We start from the raw sequence: 14,480 nt of genomic DNA, 5'->3' as shown, positions 1-14,480 counted from the left end.
CTCTGTACTCGCACTGTGTTAATGATCTGGGCCTGAGTATGCTTCTCTCACATGCTCCCCCTCTCTCTGTTGTACACACACACTTGCTCTACCAGAGCACAATGAGCTTCATAATTTTATGCATTTTGTTGTTTATTTTTGGATCTTCTTAGAAGCTGCAGCATGCACAGTTGAGGAAGCGTAAGGCATCCATACAGTGAAGTGGAAAAAAATCCCTCCAAACCTACCTGGTCTTATTTGAAAAAAGTAACTGCCCCCTAAACCTAGTAACTGGTTGTGTCACCCTCGGCAGCTAGACTTGCAATCAAGGGTTTTTGATATATAGCAATCAGTCTTTCACATTGATGAGGAGGAATATTGTCCCACTCTTCACAGCAGAATTGTTTGAATTCAGCCACATTGGAGGATTTTCGAGTATGAACGGCCTGTTTCAGGTCGAAATGACAAAGCATCTTAAATGGATTTGGTGGACTTGAGCCATCCAGCCAATCCAGATAAGGATTAAAGGATTGTTAACATGACGCCAGGTAGGTGGTGATTTCTCTGATTGCAAAAAGAAGTTCAGTTGTTTACAAGTCAATAGGAAAACATGACCTCAATAACCACTTTCCTGATGAGTTTATGAGCTCGGTCGCTGGTTTCAAGTCTTGCTGAAAGCAACATGATGCTTATTGTGTAAATTATGGCTCCTATTAGATTAAAAACATGATTAAGCTGCGCATGTTTTAGGGTGAGGCTTTGTGATTGAAAAATTGCTTTAAGTGGGCAGGGTTTGAGAGTCACATGATGTAAAAGGACTCTACAAATCACTAAGTGAGATCTCTTTTTTTATACAAAGTCTACTAGCAATGACAGTCTGACAGTGATTGAGTTTCACTGTAGGTTTTAAATAATAAATCCATCAATGGTATAGTCATGCAAAACTAAACATGTACAGGGACCTGCAACTACAACTTCTGTTCCAAACAGTCTCACAGGGTACCATTCAATAAAGAAACACTTTGGTATTTTTTTTTAATAAACTACTCTATTTATTAGAAACTCAAAAAGACCTAAACGCACTGATTGTGCAGGAAACAGAACAGTTTCATACAAGGACGAGGGACAAAAACACAAGATGTAAGTGCAGCAAAGACTCTGATATACAAATAAATAAACCAGAATCAAAAACAAGACATAAATACAGTACAAGTCCAAAGACGTGCTAGCCTACAACAGAATACAACATAAAAGAAATCTTCAGTGTTTGAGAGTTAGTTCTGGTTAAGCTCTGCTTTAAAAGCTTTGTCAGTTCAGCGTGTGATTAACTGCTGTGTTTGTGTGTGTTCATGCCTACACCTGTATGCATGTCTGTGCCTGTCAGTTTGTCTGTCTTAATATTTTGAACAGTTTAAAAGCTGAGCAGACTTTTTTTTGTATTTCCTGATGGAGCTTTGTCTTTACATTAGTTCTAATTTTGCAGCTTTTACAAGAAAACAATCACACCAAACTGCAGTTTCACTTCTCTAAGGGAAAACGTGGACAAAGAAAGGCTGCTTTGGACAATAATTACGATAATTTGGTGTCAAAGTTAACCCGCGTTGTGTCCAGCGGTGTCTGTCTGGTGGTTGGTTAGGATCTGGGCTCACTTGGTCAGGCCTTGTTAGGACTTCTTACACTCTACAGGTGTGAATGGTGACCGTATTCTTGCACTGCTGGCAACGCACCGAGCAGCACCAGGAAAACTTGCAGGAGCAGCGCTGCACCACCTCAGCCCGGCCTGCTTTGTAGCCTGGCCCGCAACACACCAGCTCGCAACCATCTGGTGCCAGCCGAGACGTTCCTGGAGGGAGGGGGGTGTTTCAAAACATTGCAACATCACTTTCTAAATTGATATGAGTGGTAAGTTGACGTGTGACGTGGTTCTGGTGATCTTACCGTTACATCTTCTACCTGCAGTCCCAGGAATACCATTTTCAGGGTCGAGACGGCAGAAATCTGGGGAGGGTGCAAGATACACAAGATCTCTGGCAGCAGGGGGTTTGACCTGTGAATCTCGGGGGAGCAAGGCTGTCCTGGAGCCTATACGTGTCAGGCGGACCTGGGAGGATTGTGACGTTACAATACAGTAATGTTTACTGTAATAATGGTGACTTTATTAAACATGGTCAACGTTTTTAAAATATGTGGTTAGCTAATGAAGAAGTGATCCAAAAGCTCCCAGCTTATTTTAAACTGCTTTTCCTTCTCTTGGCTATTTCTGATGTCAAAGATGATATCCTTAACCCTTTAAAGCCTGAACTATGAAATAATTACCTGGAAATTCTATTTTTCTGAAAATGAAGTATTTATTGAACATTCTGACAAATAAAAAAATGAAATAAATATTAATTTAATTCATTTACACATAATTTATTTTTGTAACATATTTGATACATTTTGATACTCTTTTTTTGGCGATTTATTGCACAAAAATGTATTGTGCTGGTATTTATTTCGTTTTCATGGGGACAAAAATCACACTGATGATGAAAAATGTGAGACACTTGGTGTTACAAGGTTAATATGGTAATCCCGGGCACACACCTCTGGCTGTGAGGACAGTAGCCCCACAACTTGATGTTTAAACCTTCTGTTTGCAAGGAGCAGCCAATCAGAAGAAAACTGATTTAAGAGGAGGGAAGTTAAATTGATTTTAGCCCCCATATTTCATGAATTGATGAGCTGAGGGCTTGCAATAAGCAACAAGAAAAATAAAGATTTATTTTGCAATGTGAATCATATAAAACTACTGTAGCAAGGTTCAAAAATACAAACATGGAGCTGAAAAAGCATAACAGGTTCATTTCGAGATGTTTCAGAGGAAATGGTATTTTTTTTTCTGATAAATTATTTACTTCAGCTCATGTGACATCTGCTCACCCATTAAGCTAGGGAAGAGAAAACAAGCAGAAGGTATCATCTGTTACCTCTGTGGCTCCATCAAAACGTTCCTTGAGCACAACGCCCACACGCCTGAATGGAGGCATGACCTTCCAGCAGGTCCTCAGCTCACAGGACCCAGACACACCGTGACATTTACACTCAACCTGCATGTTATGAAGGATGGCCTGAGGAGGAGATAATCATAAAGGACAAAAAAAATTCTGTAAATTCACACAGAGAGTTGGAAATCTGTAAGGACATTGGTGATGTTGCTAACCTTTCGACCGGCCTCGTTGTTGTGGAGGTTCATGAGCGGCCGGCCTGCTGACAGCCCCTTGGCTCGCTCCGGTTCATCCACAAATGTCTGAGAGAAAGCCACACCATAGGACAGGTTGTCACTGCACCCTGACCACTGGAAACCTGTGGTGGAACGAGGCTTAGATTAAGATGATCTGTGTTACTGTGATTTTTTAAGGTCAAAGAAGGTTAGATGTTAAATGGAAAATCCCATCTGGGTCATGTGAGGCAGGGGGCAGCTGCTACAGTCTCACAGCACAGGTGTGTTACATGTGACAGCTGATGGGAAACTACCAGCTGACATTACTGCCACATACTTTAGACCCACAATCAGCACTGTAGCAGCCTTTCTATGCTCTGTGTGAGTCAGAGTGGATTTACTCACTATATTTTCATGGAATAGACTTAAAGCTCACCCTCCGGGCTGACCCCCCTGACCTTCCTGTCACAGCCACACCTCTCCAGCTCCCCGCGGGTGCAGGCTCGGGTCACCGCAACCGCCACAGCTGCTGAGGACAGAGCGTGCACAAAGGCTGCCTCACGAGTGCCTGAAACCACAGCAGACACATGACACAACTTTATTTTTAGAGAATATTTATAAATGTTGCTCAGTGAATCGAGGTTTCTTCAGAAAATTCACTAACTTCATGCCAGTAATGGGTCTACCTTGGTTCATCACTATGCCAAATACATTGATCCCACGTGGGGTGGTGGAACAATTCCAGCGGCGATTCCTGAACTGGTGCTGGCACTGAATTGGACAGCGAGTTACACACCAGGGATGTAAAAGTTTCCACCTCTGACACAGATAATGGTGATTGTTATTTAAATTACTCAGAAGTTATGCTTCATACCTCTTCTATGACCATCTCTGCTGCCTTGCGTACAGACTCCATGACCTCCCCCCGTGCTCTGCACACCCCCACCTGGCCTGGGGTCAGCCCCCTCAGCCGTGCACATGGGGCAGCACCAGACACAGGCCGGGAGCGGGGCAGCCTCGCCAGGGAGCTGGGACATAAAAATGGAAGACAGAGGAGTGATTCACAGCAAGTACGTGGGGGAAGATGCATATTTAAGTACAAGGTTGGGGCCTTTAAAAGAGTGACAGAAAGATGAAGAGGTAACAAATAGAGAGGATGAAAACAAGGAGACAAACAGGCAAAGAAGACAGGGAAGGCACAGTGAAGGCAGGGAGAGAGAGAAAAGAGAAAAGGTCACCAGGAGCGAGACAAAGAAAGAGAGGGGAGCGACTGAAAGAGATTTAGTGACATGTCACCACCTTTTAAAAGTTATAGCATGACAAACAAACTCCCTCTTTCTCATCCTCCTTCACACACTAGACTTACAGCCAATTGGTTGCCATGGTGGGGTGGGTTGCCCATAGCAACAGGAGGAGGAGTGGTGCCGTGAGATTGACAGTGGAGACAGTTGGCATCAGACTGTCTGTCCTTCTGTCCGTCTCCGTGCGTCAGGCTGGGTCTTTGGGTCCACAGCTGAAGTGATCGCTCCGTCCGTCTGTGTGTTTGTTGCCGTTTAAGTTTAAAGTCCAGAGTCTGGGGATGATCCCCACATATCTGTTGAAATCACAAGTTAGCAGGTTAATGATGAATGCAGAGATGCTCTGCATGGTATTTTGGTCAAGTAAACAATAACTTCCTTATTAGTTTTCTAATGATAAGGTTTATGCAAGTTACTGGCGTTCGAAGTTAAGTCTGTATATCCAGTTCATCATTTTGTAGCAGATAAAACCACAAAATTACTGCGTTATACTCGTGAAATTTCCTTCAGGTTTCAAGAGTTTTAAAATTGATTCTTACCAGTTGATATTTCTGTGATAGCCAGTTATTCTTCTTTTTGTTACTGAGAGGACAGAATTTCAAAATGAATCACAATTTTATTCAGCAAAGCTGCTCTTCAGCTTCTCTCTATTGTTGCCAATAAAAGCAAAAGCATACTTACATGACTGTTTCACAAACTCATCCTTGATGCACAAAAAGACGTCCATATGTCCGATTTCAGTCCCAGATTAATTGAATTCACCCCCAAAAACAACAACCTAAAATCCAGAAACACTAATAAAAGTCACTTTTTATTAGTCAGGCAAAGAGTAGCACAGTGTCATCTTGTGGTTAGTTCTTTCCAGGGAAAAGAAATGTGTCCATTGCAAGTTGAAAAAGCAAGAATGAGTGAGGGCAGTGAGCTGGGAGTGATGGGTTATAAAGGAGGTAGAGAGTGAGGGTGGGAGAGAGAGGACATCCAGGGTGTGGAGTGATGCTGACAGAGGGAGGAGGAGGGTTTGGAAAAGGGTCATTGTTTTACTACGCAAGCATTACAAGCGTAAGTATGCCCTCTATTGTGTTAATCTGGCATGAAAACTAAAGTCTGAGCCTGGGCTGGTAGCTGGACTGAAATCACAAATGTGGTTGTGTGCATACATGCCTTAACACATGTATGAACATATATATATGATTTATATCAGAGAAACTTATGAGAACTCCAACCTGTTTGTTTCAATAAACGTTTCAGCAAAATCCTCGTCAGTGACTGAAACACAGCACTTCCAGTTCCACATATATGTACATGCATGTGAGAAAGTGTCTTACCTAATGTGTAATTTTCCCAAACTTTGTTGCTCATTTTACGAGTCCAGCTTCCCCCCCCCCCCCCCCCCCCCCCTTTTCCTCCATGTCCCCCAAATTTGCCCTCTCGTTCTCCTTCTCTCTCACTCCCTATATTGTCTTAGAAGAAGGGGTGACATTTAGACAAGGGGAAGAAAACAGACTGCCGACAAATATTGGAACTGAGGCAAATAAATCACAAGATGGGAGGGAAGGGAGGGACGAGGACAGAGCGGATGGGTGTCACACGGGGGATTGGGAAAAGCAATAAAGAATAATAAACCAGGTTTGTGGTATATGAATTGAAGACCAAATTCTCAATCAAATTATCCATGTGAACATAGATTTTCTGGAGAATTTGAAATACCCTAACAATATTTTTTGATTACTGCATGCTGGCTGTTTAGCACAGAAAAATCAAGAGCATGAGATAAACTGTACAGCATTTTTTAAAGAATATTTATCGCTGCATATATTTTCATTTTTTATTTTGTAGTATTCCCTCCCTTTCTCTCATTCAAACCAGTCATAGTAATACTGGAAAAAATCCAGATCTACCTTCAGTGTTTTAAAAATTTGTGTTTCCTTTAGCTTTAAGCTACTTTTGGGACCTATTCCAGTCTTATAACACACTGTATCTGAAACAACCAGAAGAAGCGTGTAAATTATGACTATTTCATTCCCCATATTTATGGTTTTTACTGAATAATGTAAGGTCTTTAAGGCCTACTAAGTCAAACTGTAAAAGATATAAGAAAATAAAATTTTATAGACCTATATTTTTTCCTCAGTTGCCTGCTTCCCTCGGGAAAAGAAAAATCAGGTTGTCACAAGATCAGTAAAATGTCAGCAAAATGTGCTGTTTCAGCTTTCTTGAGCATCAACTCGTAAATTAATATAGCTCATAAATGTATTAAACGATCAGTATATGATTATAATATGAATAAAACATGACCTTTAAATGCAGCTTAATTGCACATAATCACACAAATCCCACTTCAACCAGAATCCTAAACCAGAAATCTGGTTCTGTTGTTCTGCTAATCTAGGCTTGTTAGCATAGAAAGTAGTTTTGTATTACAGTTTCCTCTGTTATGATGAGATTCAGCTGATGTCCAACAAACTAAGTGAGAAGCCTCAAAGTGACTTTTAGAGGTAAATTAGCTACATGGTGAAACTTGCAGCTACGTCACCAGCTAACTATAACCAGATGGTGGTAAATGCAGTTTTGCTTTCTTATCCATTTTTTTTAAATTCAGAGTTTAAATGTTTAATTTAGGTCCTGATTTCCACATATTCTGCCATCACTGATGTCTGATGGTAATTTTGGTTGATTTTAAAGTTAAAATTTGACTTCAAAGACGTGTTTTTTAATCCCAGAGGCCTATAAATTAACATATGTGCAGCAGTCTTGTGACACCTAATGAAACCCCATTTGCTCCTCTTACAGGCTCATGTGTTGAATCAGTCAGTGCGTCACTGAAGCCAAACATTTGCAGACTCAAATGTTGGGAGTCCTCGTCTAAGATTTGGTGGCCCATCTACCTGACACCCAGAGTAAATGGTCACCCATCTCTCTTGCGCACTTTCCTCTGTGTGTGTCAGCAAAGACAGGTCTCTTCGAGGCTCCCTTCCCTCCTTTTTTAGTCGTTCACATGTCGTATTACTCCTTTGTGTCCCCTGTTTCTCCAAGTGACGTCTTCTGCTGTCTCCCACAGCAACACCATGGAGATGAGCTGGCCACTGTCATGTCCGGCGCCTCTGTTATGCTCGTCCCTTCACCCCTCTCTCGTAAATAACCTGCCGTCTTTTTTTTTAAATCTTTATCTTTCCCCCATTTTGTGGACATTTTATCATTCCGAAATGGTCCCACACTGATTGACTGTAGCCAGGTTGCGAAGCTTAAAGAGATGCTTGTTAAAGCTTCAGCACGACATATATGTGGAGATGAGTTGCATTCCCTCTGTTAAAGTGGGAGACAGCAGCAGACTTTGAGAGACAACTCTTAACTGATCTCACTTTGTCCACTGATTCTTACCATTGGGATGGATGATTGGCCTCATTCGGACAGGGCTGCCTCAGGGTGAGTCTAGACTTCACGAACATGTTCTCTCCCCCCCATACCCCTCCCAAGGTCATTAAGAGACAGAAATGTAACCCACCACCTTTTTCTCACTCCTTGATCTGCTTTGTTACTTCCCTGCAGTTGAGGGCTACCTGCCTCAGCAGTCTGAATGCAGATATCAGGCAGGAACATGACTGTTGTGCATGAGCAGGCTCACATTGCTCAGGCATCTCTGCCAACAAAGAGCACTGCACGCACTGCTGTGTATGAATGTGTGCGGAGCGTGTGCATGAATATTATGGGATGGCGGGCGGTGGTGTTGTCAGGCAGGGAAGAGGGGGTGGCAGAGTGGGCGGCGAGCTGTGTGCACATGGGGGAAGGGGGCAGAGGGAATGGACGACCCATGGATGTTATGGAAATATGGTGGTGCGCGTATGTGTGTGCTCGTGCGCATGTGTTTGGGGGTTGGGGGGGTGTAGCAGCCTGCTTTAGGTGGAAGGACAGCTGTGCATATAGGATAGAGGGAGCAAGATGAGGCGTTGAAGATGACGGTGTTGCACGTGAGCGCATGTGCACCCGCACATGCATGTGTAAGGGGCATTCAAGCAAAAGTAACGGACAATGACCAGACGTAGGCCTTTGTTGCTATGCGATCTGCATGTCCTGTACAGTGGGGAATACTGCAAAGTGGCCTCTGGAGTGTAGAGAAAGGCCTTTTGGCTCACATCTTTGCAGCTCCTGCCCATTGAGATCTGAATCTGATACCATAGGAATCTTTCTTTTATGAATCAAAGCAAAATAGGTATCAATAATCAAGACCCACAAATTAAAAGCAGAAGAAAATATTAATCACTTGCCTATTTAGCAGTGAAAAAAATACTAGTGTTAATGTAAACTATGTAAGTTTTTTTTCCCCAATGAAATGAAGCACATATATCTCTGCGAAAAGTAAAGAAATACAGTAAGTTAATGGGCAGGAAATCCAATTAAAATGCAATGCATAATTACAGTTTAGTTATCCATGGCTGACAGTCTAAATAGTAACATGTCTTATGCCATAACGAGCAGCAGCCTGCAAAGTGAGCTAGTCATAACAAGCCACATGCTGCTCAAATTGACATAAAATGTCTGTCAGATTTCTTCACATATCAAACACACTGAGCTGAACGTTGCACAAAACACCTGACTGAATGCTAAACTGCTGCAGCTAAACAAAACTCAACAGCAGCACAAGAAACCCTTGACAAACAAGTTGATATGAAAAGTGTAGTTTGTGACAGCTTGTTTTGAATTAGTTACTTCAACAACATAAAATGCTGCTTGATTTTTTTTAGTAGGCAAAGTATGTGTGTGTGTGCAAGCATATGTCTGTGTGTGACAGAGGAATATGATGCTTAAACTGTACGCAAATCTGATTCGGTGTGATTACAAAGTGCTCTTCAGAGTAGTAGAAATGAAGGTTTCTCATGGTGAATGAGTAAATCTTTGGAGCCTGATTAGACGCCATGTGGCCTTCGATTGCTCCTTCTAAACTCGTTTATGAGTTCAAACTTTTCAAATTGGACTTAACATTAAAGGGATTTTACTTTGGGAAGCCACTCAGAAATGAAGAGGCCCCGCTGAGCAGCTAAAAGCAGCCATTTTCATTTATTTCTTTTTTAAAATAATAAGTTTTATAAATCAATCAGTGAAGCCACAACAGGGAGCTGAATTTAGCAGAGGAATGTGCTGCTGCAGCACGCACATTTTAGTTAACTTATTTGGTACTTTTGCTTTTGTATTAGATATTATCTTTGGTACCTGCAGCTTACATATATATAAAATCTATCATGATTATTGCTGCGATGGTTTTGGATGCGCTGATCTCTGGTTGTATTTACTCCAGACAGAACCTGAAGGCAGCAGCAGTGCATGTTTTTATGGATCAATTTTAGCACTTTAGAGAAAGTTACTCCCTTTCGACTGGCACTTTATTACACAAGATACAAGATATGTGTGTACTTGCAAATCTGTTGGCCCTTGAAAGTAGATGACCAGATGTGAGACAGATGTGTTGCAGTCGAGTTGTAATGAACCCACTAATAACAGTCTAATTTAGGAACTCTATGCAGGATAACAGCAATCATTTGTGTACATAATCAAAACTGAATCACTGTGATTGAAATGCTGAGTGTGGCTCTCTTGTAGTGTATCAATAAATCTGTACTCGATCAAACTCACATGTGGTTCGTTCTGAGCTCTTATTTGCACATTCAGGTAATTTTACTTTGGAATTATTGAACCAAGCAAACCCAGCTGGGAGAAGGTTTTAGTCAGGGTCTGATTTTATTTTTCGATCCATCCGTTTTCTTCCTCTTATCCAATTCAGGGCTGTGGGATGAGGGTTGGGGTACACCAGATGGGTCACCAGTCTATCACAAGGCCAACACAAAGACAGAAAGACAGAGAAGCACTGAAAACAATTTACTCAACATGTATATTTTTGGACTGGGGGACAGAGGAAACCCGCACAGGCCACACAGGAAGAACATGCAAGTGCCACTCAGAAGGCCCCAGCCAACCAATGGATTCAAGCTCAGGACCCAGGACAGTTATAACCATTGCATCACTGTGCACCCCTAATTTTACTTTTCTTTTAAGTCACTGTTTTTCTGTGGTGGAAATGTGCTGTTAGCTTTTTATTTGTTTCAACACCCAGCCCCTGTTTTAAAAAATTCAAGTCAACCCATTTTTATTTATATACTGCCAAATCACTAAAACAGTTGCCGCAGGGTGCTTTATATTATAAGGTAAAGATGCTACAATAATATAGAGAAATTAGAGAAAAACCCAACAATCATATGACCCCTATGAGCAAGCGCTTTGACGACAGTGGGAAGGAAAAACTCTCTTTTAACAGGAAGAAACCTCCAGCAGAACCAGGTTCAGGGACCTGCCACGACCGGCAGAGAGCCAGAGATGAGTAATAACTAAAAATTAAATGCAGTGAGATGTATAAACACAGATATAAAGAACCAAAAATGTGAGTGTAAAAAGTGACTGAAGAAGAAACACTCAATGCATCATGGGAATCCCCCAGCAGCCAACACCTATTGCAGCATAACTAAGGGAGGATTCAGGGTCACCTGATCCAACCCTAACTATATGCTTTATCAAAAATGAAAGTTTTAAACCTAATCTTAAAAGCCGAGAGGGGGAATCTGAGCTGGAAGCTGGTTCCACAGAACAGGGGCCTGAACGCTGAAAGCTCTGCCTCCCATTGTACTTTAAATACTCCAGGAACCACAGGTAAGCCTGCGGGCTGAGAGCGAAGTGCTCTAATAGGGTGATATGGTACTATCAGGTCATTAATATAAGATGGGGCCTGATTATTTAAGACCTTGTATGTGAGGAGCAAGATTTTAAATTCAATTCTGGATTTAACAGGGAGCCAATGAAGGGAAGCCAGTAGGGGAAAAATACGCTCTCTCTTTCTAGTCCCTTTCAGTACTCTCACTGCAGCATTTTGAATCAACCGAAGGCCTTCTAGGGAGTTTTTAGGACATCCTGATAATAAAGAATTACAGTAGTCTAGCTTAAAGTCATAAATGCATGAACTAGTTTTTCAGTATCACTCTGAGACAGGATGTTTTATTTGTTTAATAATGTGCTTTGAAGGACATATCCTGGTCACAAATGACTCGAAGATTTCTTACAGTGTTACTGGAAGCCAAGGTAATACCACCCAGAGTAAGTATCTGGTAAAATACCACATATCTCAGATTTTTAGGGCCGAGAACAATAACATCAGTTTCACCAGAATTTAGAAGCTGAAAAATTGCGGTCATCGAGGTCTTTATGTCTTTAAGACATTCCTGCAGTTTAACTAATTGGAGTGTGTTATCTGGCTTCATGGATGGATAAGTTGGGTGTCATCTGCATAGCAGTGGAAACGTGTGCTATGCCTTCTAATGATACTGCCTAAGGGAAGCATGTGTAACGCAAACGGAATTGGTTCTAGCACAGAACCCTGTGGAACTCCACAATTAACCTAAATGTGTGAAGAGAACTCTCTATTTACATGAACAAATTTAAGTCTATTAGATAGATAAATAACTCAAACCACTGCAGTGCAGTACTAGGGCTGGGCCATATCATACCGTTCACGGTAATACCGGTATAATGTTAGGCAATGATAAGAAAATGAAATATTGCGATAGAATATGGGTAAAACGCGCATGCGCAGTGCCTTTGTTTTCATACGCACATGGTGGAAAAAGCATGGCGGCGACGGAGAATGAGAAGGGCGAAAGCGGATCGTTGAATGAAACAGATGAAACAGAATTGGTTTGTAAAAATGGTGCAGCTTCAGTGGTGTGGAACTGGTTTGGCTTTCGTCCGTCAGATACACACCAAAGCACATTTTTTGGGAGCGCATGCAAGCGGGCCATCGTTATTACGGAACCGATTTTATGTGGTACACGGCGCTCGAAAATCTGTCAAAAAATGCTTTAGTACGACTTTGCTAAGCTATGAAGCCGCACTGCTTGATGGATTGTTGGAGCATTACGGCTACCGTAGTCAGGAGCCTGGCGGAGTGATATGTACTGTGCTTTAACATAATATTATTGTATTGTGTGTATAACCTCTTTTTAAGTTTTGTGGATATGGTTATGCTCAGGATATGTCGGCCAATTTCCACTGGAAATGCCTTTTGGTTAAACTGTCAGTGAGGAATTTGCATTTGCACTGTTAAATTTTTATATAGCTTTAATGCACATAAAAACAGCTGCTTGTTTAAGTGAAAATACATTGATGTGTTTTTTTTGCACTAATAAAGTTGTGGAGTTGTAAAGTATTTTGTCTTGCGTCAATTACATCGTTATTGCAAATTTTCAAATATATATCGTGATAAATATTTTTGGCCATATCGCCCTGCCCTATGCAGGACCTTTAATACCTACAGCATGCTGTACTTGCGGTAATGGTCAGTGCTATCGAACGTTGTACTGAGGTCAAGCAGGACAAGCACAGAGATAAGTCCACTGTCAGAGGCTATAAGAAGATCATTTGTAACGTTCACTAAAGCTGTTTCTGTACTTTAATGAGCTCTGAAACTTGACCAAAACTATTGAAATAAACCATTCCTCTGCAGATGGTCAGTTAGCTGTTTTACAACTAGTCTTTCAATATTGTGTATTTTGTATAATTTTTCCAGTGACAGGTCATTCGTCTCCTCATGCGTAACATTTGCCTTGACGTGTCATGGGTGAGGTGTTTTGAGTCTTTCCGATTTATAATCTTTGAGAAAACCCAGGCCTCACTGAAGAGATTATGTTTGTCAGCTGACTTGGGAATGCCATGGTGACCGCTCCCAGAGCTAGTAGATGTGTTCTAGGAGGAGAGGGAGGTCCCCATGGATGGATGGATGAATAATGTGTAACATTTGATATTTAAAGGTTTCCTTTTTTCACTAAAGCAATGCTGACGTTTAAATAATGGAGGTCTATGGGTGTTTTTAAATCATTCTTCTGGATACAAACCAAGTAGAAACAACTTTTAGTAGAAAAAACTTTTAAATGATCTCTGCATGTGTCTTTCTGAGCTTGTCACAAAATATATTAATCCTTCTCTAAAGTCACACGCAGTGAAGTAATGTTACTTTGGACTCTGTACATTTAAAACACATGTCTGTTATATTTATAGTACAGTCATTTACTTTAGGGGTAGTTACATATGTTGCTAAATGCAACATATGTAACTACCCCTACGCTGATCCGCTCTCTAAACACAAACAGGTTTTAAAACTTGGATATCATGGCTTTCATTATTTCTGCAAATATTCAGAGGGTGGAGGTGAGGATCTAGTGGGTGGGTGTCGATACACTTTTACAAAACTTCTCAAAAAGTTTTGTGAAAGTCACAAATTAAACTTAAGCAGGGAACATTTGTTTATTTTTTTTTAAAATGAACGAATTACTTTCTAACCACTGCTGTGCTGATACATACCTGCTGGTTTGTGATGCAGGTGGAGGAGATAATCCTGGAGGAACTGATGGCAGTCTTCTCCGTCACTGGGGTGGCCCTGGGTACTCTCCACCTGTGCTGATACCACAGGAACAGGAGGCCTCAGAGATGTGCAGCACTTCCTGCTCAGCAGGCCTGTTTGACCCGAACGCAGTCGGCATGCTGCCTACCTGTATGAATCCAAAGGAAAGAGTGAAGGCTAAATGACTTCTTGTTGTAGTCCTGCTCACTACCAGGTGGATGCTCTGTGAGTATTATGGTCTGTCACCAGTCGACTTGCGCTCCCCTGGAGACCCAGCGCACTAGTGTTTTTTTTCCTCTTTCCTGTCTTTTTAGGAGTTGTATATTATGGGATGTATACTGCTACTGCTTGAGTATTATGGTCTGTCAGGGAGTAGGGGGGGGGGGGGAGTGTCACCATGACAACGGGGTTGCTAAGGGGGCTGGGACTGCCAGTGGAGAGTGGAAGGAGTGTGAGTGCATGCAGTGAGCATGGTGCGTGTGGAAGTGTGCGTGCGGGCGGGCGCGCGCGTGGTGGTGGAGGGGTGGGGAGGTGGGGACAGGCTTGAGTATTATGGTCTGTCCGTTGC

At 41.9% G+C, this 14,480-nt stretch overlaps 1 protein-coding gene across 6 annotated transcripts; it reads right to left on the bottom strand.

The window, feature by feature from the left end:
• Positions 1-1,007: 1,007 nt before the first annotated feature.
• wnt4b (wingless-type MMTV integration site family, member 4b) lies at positions 1,008-14,257 on the bottom strand. Of its 6 annotated transcripts, none has more exons than XM_025911494.1 (12): positions 13,873-14,257; positions 10,105-10,295; positions 5,161-5,257; positions 5,019-5,061; positions 4,548-4,775; positions 4,056-4,292; positions 3,868-3,952; positions 3,618-3,749; positions 3,182-3,324; positions 2,949-3,089; positions 1,918-2,080; positions 1,008-1,822 (listed from the first exon to the last, which is right to left on the bottom strand). In XM_025911494.1, the coding sequence occupies exons 5-12, from the start codon at positions 4,581-4,583 to the stop codon at positions 1,653-1,655; spliced, it is 1,107 nt and encodes a 368-aa protein (XP_025767279.1). In that variant the 5' UTR covers positions 4,584-4,775; positions 5,019-5,061; positions 5,161-5,257; positions 10,105-10,295; positions 13,873-14,257; the 3' UTR covers positions 1,008-1,652. The 6 variants fall into 6 exon arrangements, with proteins under 6 accessions (XP_025767279.1, XP_003450628.1, XP_025767280.1 ...); XM_003450580.5 differs by having other exon boundaries at positions 4,056-4,209; positions 7,858-10,295; positions 13,873-14,253; XM_025911495.1 differs by lacking the exon at positions 10,105-10,295.
• Between the last annotated feature and the right edge of the window lie 223 nt (positions 14,258-14,480).

This window comes from Oreochromis niloticus, linkage group LG11 (genome assembly GCF_001858045.2).
Source record: "Oreochromis niloticus isolate F11D_XX linkage group LG11, O_niloticus_UMD_NMBU, whole genome shotgun sequence".
Taxonomy (NCBI): Eukaryota; Metazoa; Chordata; class Actinopteri; order Cichliformes; family Cichlidae; genus Oreochromis; species Oreochromis niloticus.
Note: the sequence above shows the minus strand (reverse complement) of the source record. Positions and strands in the feature narration are given on the sequence as shown.